The following is a 10,407-nucleotide window of genomic DNA, read 5'->3' on the forward strand; positions in this document are numbered from 1 at the left end:
ACGCTCTAACGTAGTCTACCTGCCGTCTAGAACCACAATGGCATTAAACTTGTTTCATCCTTGATATTAATGCTCTTGTAACAGTTTTGCTTTCCGTCCTTCTCCTCGCCCCTACCTGGGCTCGAACCAGGGACCCTCTGCACACATCAACAACTGCCTCCCATCGTTCCACAAAAGGCTCGACTCTTGCAGAGCAAGGGGACCAACTACTTCAAGGTCTGAGCAAGTGACGTCACCGATTGAAACGCTATTAGCGCGCACCCCTATAACTAGCTAGCCATTTCACATCGGTTACACTCTTATAGACTTTGTGTAGATGTAGCCTGATATTGCCCACACCACTGCTTGTGACAATATACATCACTATTTTATATATACACCTGTTAGCAGTGTTGAGCAGTAGCCTCATTGCTGTGTAATATTACTTTAACTTTACACTGTGTGACAAATGACTGGTCACTCATTTATACCTCTTCATAGTGACCTATCTGGCAAAAAGACAGCAAACCATTCATCCCAGATATCCAGATGAGGTGGTATCAAAAAGGGAGAAAAAAATAACACTTTTCTGATAAATATTATCTTTATTGACGAAACATACAGCGAAGGTTTAAACAGGGGGGGGACAAAGTTGCAAGATGGAAGTTTTCACTCTTCATTCTCGTAGTCGGCGGCAACCTTCCTCTTTCCTTCTGAGTGGACATGGTTGCCCCAGGTGTATGTCAGGTACATGCAGATCATAGCTGGAAAAGAAGAACAGGAGAAGACCGGTTAGCGCTTGAAAACATGGTTATGGCTTGGGAGGCAGACACTGAAAAATACAAGAAGCAATGCATGTTTAGTTAGGCCATTTAAACAGCCCAAGAGTCAGGGATTTTAGACATGGGCAGACAGAAATTGTAACGGGAGGTCTTTACAATGTGCCTCAGAGCACCACTCTCGTAGACTAAGTCGCAATCGACATGGCTTTCGGAAGCATAACAGTCTAAAAGCTCCTACACATCTATCCAACTACAGCGAACTGACTACACATTGGGAAGATTCTTGCAACCGACTACCTGCTAGCAGCATCTGAAGAGTCTGAAGCTACATCCATAAAATCGGTAGAATGGTTCCGATTGGAGAGTGGCGCAGTGGTCTAAGGAGTCACTACGGACACTGGTTCGATCCAGGGCTGTATCACAACCGGCTGTGATTGGGAGTCCCATAGGTCGGCGGAACAATTGGTCCAGCATTGTCCGGATTAGAGGGTTTGGCCGGGGTAGGCCTTAATTGTAAATAATTTGTTCTTAACCGACTTGCCAAATTAAATATATATATAAAAAATAATAATTAAAATCACTTAACAAGAAACTTTTAAATCCAGTTTAGATACCTACCCCCTGACCAAATCAAAACCTAATATGGATGCCAATATTTTGTTCTGGTTTTGCAGGCACCTTTCCTCTACTTCCTGTCTGAGGCAGCATGGTGCCAATATTGTGAGGCTGATTAAGACAAACGGGTGTGAAACAGACCGTTGTGCGGGAAAAATGAGAATACGACATGGAATCAATATTTAGATTTGGTGAGGGAGTAACATCTAAACTGAATTTATTAGTTTCTTGTTCACTGCAAACCGTGTTTCTCCAAACTGAACCATTCTACCAATTATGGATGTAGCTTCAGACGCTGCTAGCAGGTGGGCATTGGACCATGACTTCTCGCACGCTGTCACTATGGAATGACCCTAGACCTCGTCTTATTAAAATCAGTGCTCTAATTTGGGCTACATGAGGCCATATTTATCAAGACTAGAACAGATCTGAAAATGGGGAGAGAAAAAAAAATGTCTCCAGAATTTGGATGGAGATGTTTGATAACATGGGAATATCCTGCCTGGTTCTTCCCAGAAAGCAACGTGTAAACTCTGGGAGTACTTACGTGGAGCAACTTTGAAGACGGACGATGTGAATCGTCTCCAGACATTGGGGATTCCTTTAGAGAAGTAGTTGGGGAAAGCCCTCTGCTCGAAGGGGGACAGACTGTAGGTGATCACATGCCTGATCTTGGCCAAATCTCCAAAGTGGCGACCCATGGTGTCTAGAGCGACGATCTGAAATTACCAAAGAGTATAGATGAGGAAAAAGGTGCAGTAGTTTAGATTGTGCAATGCAGGCGTCACACAACTAGCATTATTTAGATGCACTATTGTAAAGTGGTTGTTCCCCTGGATATCATAAGGTGAATGCACCAATTTGTAAGTCGCTCTGGATAAGAGCGTCTGCTAAATGACTTAACTGTAATGTAAATCCATTAAATGACATAAGCAATGTGCATCTTGCATGATGACAAACTGAATTCTTCAGCTGCTCTATGTTCGCCACATACTTCAGTCTTAGACTGCCATTGTTTGTGGTCGTGGTCAAAAATGAGGAGTTTTACAAAACAAAGTCATAAGCAATTGTACCAATCAGTACCAAACGTCAATTATTAATTTTCTAAACGTGGCTTTACCCACAGGTGTTCTGGCTCTGGCCCAATCCATCGGTTTTGGGGACCAATCAGAACGGTTAGAAGAATGTGTTTGCGTTCTATAAATCATCAGGGAGGTACTCAGATCCAGACTCATTGCGGAGAAGAAATTAACTTCAATGGGCGTGGCGTAGCGTTTGGCCCGGAGCAAGGTGTTTTGGTAGCCAGGCAAATGTGCATCTCCTCTTTTTAAGAAATGGCAAACATGACAGTCAGCCAGACTTCCACAACAGTAGTCAGAATATATCATTCTGATCCTACGCTTGCTTACAGCTGCACTGGGGTCAGTCAGGCTTCCTGTATAGATTAAGCATTTCACCACACTCGCATTAACATCTGCTAACCATGTGACTAATAAAATGTGATTAACACAGCGGCGCCAGCGCAAAATATACTTAAGTCCAGATTGAACGACTGCTAGTTTCTGGAAAACTGCCCTTTTCATCCTCATTCTAGGTAGCAGAAGCCACAGCAGCCATTTTGTAATGGCAGTGTCAACAAAGGAGCCAATCAGCTCCTTTGTTGTTCAATGTGAAGTGCCATTCCATAATGTCTGCTGTAGCTACTGCTAGTTAGCATGAGGACGAGAACAGCAGTCATTCAATCCTCTGTGTAACAACTGGGATTATGGGACAATTCCCAGTACAATGCAATTTCTCATCCCTGGATTGAGGTACACTACATGACCAAAAGTACGTGGACACTTGCTTGTCAAACATCTCATTCCAAAATCATGGGCATTAATATGAAGTTGGTCCCCCCTTTGCTGCTATAACAGCCTCCTCAACTCTTCTGGGAAGGCTTTCCACTAGATGTTGGAACATTGCTGCAGGGACAGCCACAAGAGCATTGGTGAGGTCGGGCACTGATGTTGGGTGATTAGGCCTGGCTCGAAGTCAACATTACAATTCATCCCAAAGGTGTTTGATGGGGTTGAGCACTCGGCGGTCCTATTCTGTGAGTTTGTGTGGACTACCACTTTGCGGCTGAGCCATTGTTGCTCCTAGACGTTTCCACTTCACAATAACACCACGTATAGTTGACCGGGGCAGCTCTAGTTGGGCAGAAATTTGACTGACTTGTTGGAAAGGTGGCATCCAATGACGGTGCCAGTTGAAAGCCACTGAGCTCTTCAGTGAGGCAATTCTACTGCCAATGTTGGTCTGTGGAGATTATAGTTGTGTGTTCGAGTTTATACATCGGTCAGCAACGGGTGTGACTGAAATAGCCAAATCCACTAATTTGAAGGGGTGTCCACAAACTAGTGTAATGACCCTGGGTTTATAAACGCGGAAATCGACTCTGCCGCTTGAGCATGCTTTTGCATCACAGTCGATAGCGCGCCGGACCTCGGGCTAGGAGGTCGAGGGTTCGAGACCTGCTCCCTGCCTGTTTCATTACACTGGTGTCAGAAGTGATCGGACCTCGCATCCACGACAGTGCGTGTGCTTGGCCGGTGAGCGCGTTCCTGTAAGACGTAAAGTCGCAAGCTAGCGCGAGGACGCGCTCTTTGAAAGGAGGGAGTAGTGTAATGACCCTGGGTTTATAAGCGCGGAAATCGACTCTGCCGCTTGAGCATGCTTTTGCGGCACAGTCGATAGCGCGCCGGACCTCGGGCTAAGAGGTCGAGGGTTCGAGACCTGCTCCCTGCCTGTTTCATTACACTATGTACAAAAGTGTTTTCCGAGCCATATCTAGTGCCGGCTGAGCAGTGTCTTAATCTATACAGGACGCCTGTCCGACACCAGTAAAAATGTCATGTCAATAGACTGGATTAGAAAGGTTTGAACGTGATACCTTTATTTCCAAACACAACTGGATGGCAAACATTTGATTAGTTAAAGCGTTAGCCAAGTTATCAACACCAAACATTCGATGACATCTGTCACTTACTCACCGATTGATATTAGGACAGGTAAACTCGTGTCTGAGAGAATATAAAATATGAAAACGGTCAAATTTAGCTAGATAGAAAAGGAGATTGTACAAGAGTGAAGGCAACCAGCTAGCCAGCACAAGTAGCTAACATGAAGACCTTGCTTGACATTCACGCCACGATTTAAAAGGTGTGCAATGGCACGAGACTCTTATTTCGTAAAATCCCAAGAACATACACTGATATGACACTTATACAAGTGATTAACATTGTGAAATGAATCCCAAAACCTTGAACTTTCAGTATCTCTTACCGTACTGCTTCTCAAGACGCGGATTAATTGCTGTTGGTGTGGTCTCTGCCCTAGATCGCTGAGCTATAATAAAAAGCTCTGGATTGGTTCAACCTCGAGCAGAAGTTGCCTTACGTAACTTCCGTTCTTTTTCTTCTTCTATGACATATTGGCGGTCCACAAACAAACGTTAACGGTGCATGCCGCCACCTACTGTGCTGGAATGTGTGGTCAATCACGGTTTACAACATGTCTAAATCCTCCTACCCAACTCAGTACTTCTGAGAAAATCAAAAAGAGCCCTACTAACTTCTAATAGACCCTCCCCCATCCCCCAAATCCCGTCCAAAACCCCGTCCAACCTCAATGACCCTACACTTCAATCTATCCCTCTCTTCAACATGCTTACAACAATATAACAACACATGCTCCAACGTTTCATCGACCATACACTCCACAAACCATTCACATGCTTGCCAACTAGATGCATGATGAGTTCAATGTTTGCTGTCCGCGATACTTCCTACCTTCAAACAGTATGTTAAAGTTCCAACTTGTATGGACAAGGCCACTGGCCTTCTCTACACCAATATGAATGATGCCTACTGCTCGACTACTCTGCCTCCACTAGGACAGTCTGACCACAACCTCATCCAGCTGCTACCGGAATACAGCCCACTGGTCCAGAGGCAACGCGTCACTCAGACAGTGATTCACGAATGGACACTCGAAGCTGGAGAGGCACTGCAGAGTTGCTTTGAAGGTACAGATTGTAATCTATTTATAGACGATTGGGAGGAGGATCTGAATAGTATTTCTGAAAGTATAACATATTATTTTAACTTCTGTACTGACAATGTGATGCCAAGCAAAACAGGGAAATGCTATGCAAATAATAAGCCATGGGTCACAAAATAAATCAAGGAGGCACTGAACAGGAAGAAGAAGGCTTTTAAAACTGGAAATAGGGATGAGTTGAGAGAGGTACAGAAGGAGATAATTGAGAGAGGTACAGAAGGAGATAATTGAGAGAGGTACAGAAGGAGATAATTGAGAGAGGTACAGAAGGAGATAATTGAGAGAGGTACAGAAGGAGATAATTGAGAGAGATACAGAAGGAGATAATCGAGAGAGGTACAGAAGGAGATAATTGAGAGAGGTACAGAAGGAGATAATTGAGAGAGGTACAGAAGGAGATAATTGAGAGAGGTACAGAAGGAGATAATTGAGAGAGGTACAGAAGGAGATAATTGAGAGAGGTACAGAAGGAGATAATTGAGAGAGGTACAGAGAGAGGTACAGAAGGAGATAATTGAGAGAGGTACAGAAGGAGATAATTGAGAGAGGTACAGAAGGAGATTAAAGGGCTGATCAGAAAGGACAAACATGAATACAAACGGAAGCTAGAACTCAAGCTGCAATATGCGAATAACATGAAGAATGTCTGGGATGGTATGAAGAAGATAACAGCACCAGGGGACAACTACCCCAGGAAGAGTAACTGCTGCAAATACAAATACAAAACCCACAGAGTGATGAAGAAAGGGACAGAGCCACAGAGTCGTACCATTTTTGTTTACCAGATTTGATAAGTATGATTTGTCAGCAGAGCAACAGCAGATAGGGGAGGTGCTGGACTCTGATCTGGGAAGCACTGAGCCCATGAGCATCTGTGTCACGATCGTGTGGGGGAGAGACGGACCAAAACGCAGCATGTGGAAAATAAGCCATCTTCTTTTATTATAGAAGGCAAAACGAAACAAAACACTTACAAACTTTTAAAACAACAAACGACCGTGAAGCTATAAACTTAGTGCACATACACAGGCTACAAACGTTCAACATAGACACAGCTAGACAACTATACTAAACATAAACCCAACTACTCTAAATAAACCCCCTAAACCTTACAATCACCCTGGACACTACAAAACCCACATAAATACCCATGTCACACCCTGACCTAACTAAAATAATAAAGAAAACAAAGAATACTAAGGCCAGGGCGTGACAATCTGGGAGGAACGAGTGGTGAAGCAGCTGAAGAAGCTCAGTCACAGTAAGTCGGCCTGATGTGGTTTTAAAGCCAGAGTACTCGAGGTATGTGCTAATCAACTGGCTGTCATACTGCAGTATATTTTCACCCTGTCCCTAATACTATCAGATATTTATACTAAATGGAAAACATCCTGCATAGTGCCCATCTCAGAGAAAGCAGGACGGACTGAAAGACTTTAGACCAGTGGCTTTGACATCACAAGTCATGAAAACCTCAGAGCGGGTTTCAATACCCTTAAGAGTTGAGGTGGCAGCCTCTCTGGATCTTTTACAATTTGCCTACCGCCCAAAAAGGGGTGTTGACGATGCTCTGCTCTACTTCCTCCACAGAGGATATGAGCACCTGGAGTGGCACGGTTGTGTGGTGAGTACAATGTTCTTCGACTTCTCCAGTGCTTTCATTGCCATACTACCCCACCTGCTGGCCCGAAAAGCTCAAGGACATTCACATAAATCCACACACTATCAAATGGATTGTGAACTCCCTGACCAATAGACTACAGTTGGTAAGACTGAACCAGGCAGTATCAGATCGGATATGTACGAACACAGGAGCACCGCACGGGACGGTACTGTCAGTTTTTCTGTTTACCCTTTACACAAATTACTTCACACACAAAAATGAACTGAGCCACTTACAGAAATTCTCTGATGACTCTGCCGTAGCCAGCTGTGTGATGAGATGAGACTCTGCTGTAGTCAGCTGTGTGATGAGAGGAGACTCTGCCATAGTACGCTGTGTGATGAGATGAGTCTCTGCTGTAGTCAGCTGTGTGATGAGAGGAGACTCTGCTATAGTCAGCTGTGTGATGAGAGGAGACTCTGCCATAGTACGCTGTGTGATGAGAGGAGACTCTGCCATAGTACGCTGTGTGATGAGAGGAGACTCTGCTATAGTCAGCTGTGTGATGAGAGGAGACTCTGCTATAGTCAGCTGTGCGATGAGAGGAGACTCTGCTATTGTACGCTGTGTGATGAGAGGAGACTCTGCTATAGTCAGCTGTGTGATGAGAGGAGACTGCTATAGTCAGCTGTGTGATGAGAGGAGACTCTGCTGTAGTCAGCTGTGTGATGAGAGGAGACTCTGCTATAGTCAGCTGTGTGATGAGAGGAGACTCTGCCATAGTACGCTGTGTGATGAGAGGAGACTCTGCCATAGTACGCTGTGTGATGAGAGGAGACTCTGCCATAGTACGCTGTGTGATGAGAGGAGACTCTGCTGTAGTCAGCTGTGTGATGAGCGGAGACTCTGCCATAGTACGCTGTGTGATGAGAGGAGACTTGCCATAGTACGCTGTGTGATGAGAGGAGACTCTGCCATAGTACGCTGTGTGATGAGAGGAGACTCAGCCATAGTACGCTGTGTGATGAGAGGAGACTCTGCTATAGTCAGCTGTGTGATGAGAGGAGACTCTGCCATAGTACGCTGTGTGATGAGAGGAGACTTGCCATAGTACGCTGTGTGATGAGAGGAGACTCTGCCATAGTACGCTGTGTGATGAGAGGAGACTCTGCCATAGTACGCTGTGTGATGAGAGGAGACTCAGCCATAGTACGCTGTGTGATGAGAGGAGACTCTGCCATAGTACGCTGTGTGATGAGAGGAGACTCTGCCATAGTACGCTGTGTGATGAGAGGAGACTCAGCCATAGTACGCTGTGTGATGAGAGGAGACTCTGCCATGGTACGCTGTGTGATGAGAGGAGACTCAGCCATAGTATGCTGTGTGATGAGAGGAGACTCAGCCATAGTATGCTGTGTGATGAGAGGAGACAACGCTCATCACAGGGATATAACAGAGTCCTTTATGAAATGGTGTGAGGCCACACAATTCTCTGTTTCTACAACAAACAAAAAAATCCTGACTTTAAGGAAGCTGAGATATTTTAATGCTTTGTATGTTCAATAGCAGTGTTGTGGTGAGTGTAGTGACCTATGCCATTGTGTGCTGAAAAGGGAATTTAGCCAAAGAAGACTTAAACAAGCTTGACAAAATCATCAACAAAACCAGTGCTACAATTTGGATGCAGCCTGGAATCAATGCAGGACATGTCCATAAAAAGGCTGCAAGTAAAAACACACATGATCATGGACAATGACACACACCCCCACTCCATAGCAGTCTAATGACACCCACCCACTCCATAGCAGTCTAATGACACACACCCACTCCATAGCAGTCTAATGACACACACCCACTCCATAGCAGTCTAATGACACACACCCACTCCATAGCAGTCTAATGACACACACCCACTCCATAGCAGTCTAATGACACACACCCACTCCATAGCAGTCTAATGACACACACCCACTCCATAGCAGTCTAATGACACACACCCACTCCATAGCAGTCTAATGACACACACCCACTCCATAGCAGTCTAATGACACACACCCACTCCATAGCAGTCTAATGACACACACCCACTCCATAGCAGTCTAATGACACCGACCCACTCCATAGCAGTCTAATGACACCGACCCACTCCATAGCAGTCTAATGACACACACCCACTCCATAGCAGTCTAATGGCACACACCCACTCCATAGCAGTCTAATGACACACACCCACTCCACAGCAGTGTAATGACACACACCCACTCCATAGCAGTCTAATGACACACACCCACTCCATAGCAGTCTAATGACACACACCCACTCCATAGCAGTCTAATGACACACACCCACTCCATAGCAGTCTAATGACACCCACCCACTCCATAGCAGTCTAATGACACACACCCACTCCATAGCAGTCTAATGACACCCACCCACTCCATAGCAGTCTAATGACACACACCCACTCCATAGCAGTCTAATGACACACACCCACTCCATAGCAGTCTAATGGCACACACCCACTCCATAGCAGTCTAATGACACACACCCACTCCATAGCAGTCTAATGACACACAGGAGCAGCTTCAGTAGCAGGTTTGTCCTGCCCAGATATTCCACAGAGAGTTTTAGACGGTCATGTTTACCCACAGATATGAGGCTTTTTAATGATTGTAAATGGATCAACTGTTTTTGTGAGGTCTTTCTATTGGAAAATGTTGTTGCTTGTTTTCTCCAGAGTAGGATAGAAAATAGCACTTGAATCAGACTATTCCTATAGGGATACTAAGGTTGGTTCACATGCCTTTGTCTTAATGTGTTTTTATTTCACCTTTTTTATCACCTGTTTGTCCTTGTGTGTTCTGCCATTGTAAGTCATTGATGATGCATGCTGTGATAAAACAATTTCCCAAGTTGGGATTAATAAAGTAATACTCTACTCAATGTACAATGTCCTAAACACAACCAAGTAAACACAACCTCTTCCTTCCTACTCTGACCTTTGAATCTTGGCCAGGCAACCTTTCTTAGGAGGGCATATAAATGCCTGCCCTTGGGCTCAGAGTCTCATCTCTTCTGCCACACATCTATCAAAATGGCTCTGATCTTACATCTGGCCTCCCCTCTACCCAGAGGAACATTAATATCAATTATATCTAGTTTCAAAGCTCTTTTGGCTAACTGGTCTTCAATTTCAATCCCTTCCACACCCGAATGTGCTGGGACCCAGCAGAATCTCACTACTACACCCATTCTCTCAATTCTCCATAATAACATCCAATAGTAGGTCACTCCTATTAGATTTACCAGATGATCAACTATTCA

At 44.8% G+C, this 10,407-nt stretch overlaps 1 protein-coding gene across 2 annotated transcripts; it reads right to left on the reverse strand.

Annotated features, from left to right (window-relative positions):
• Positions 1-564: 564 nt before the first annotated feature.
• Positions 565-4,815, reverse strand: LOC129827415 (cytochrome b-c1 complex subunit 8-like). 2 transcript variants are annotated; one of them, XM_055888244.1, is made up of 4 exons: positions 4,704-4,783; positions 4,412-4,441; positions 1,924-2,095; positions 565-743 (listed from the first exon to the last, which is right to left on the reverse strand). In XM_055888244.1, the coding sequence occupies exons 3-4, from the start codon at positions 2,075-2,077 to the stop codon at positions 649-651; spliced, it is 249 nt and encodes an 82-aa protein (XP_055744219.1). In that variant the 5' UTR covers positions 2,078-2,095; positions 4,412-4,441; positions 4,704-4,783; the 3' UTR covers positions 565-648. The 2 variants fall into 2 exon arrangements, with proteins under 2 accessions (XP_055744219.1, XP_055744218.1); XM_055888243.1 differs by lacking the exon at positions 4,412-4,441 and having other exon boundaries at positions 4,704-4,815.
• Between the last annotated feature and the right edge of the window lie 5,592 nt (positions 4,816-10,407).

This window comes from Salvelinus fontinalis, chromosome 29 (assembly GCF_029448725.1).
Source record: "Salvelinus fontinalis isolate EN_2023a chromosome 29, ASM2944872v1, whole genome shotgun sequence".
NCBI classification, from domain to species: Eukaryota; Metazoa; Chordata; class Actinopteri; order Salmoniformes; family Salmonidae; genus Salvelinus; species Salvelinus fontinalis.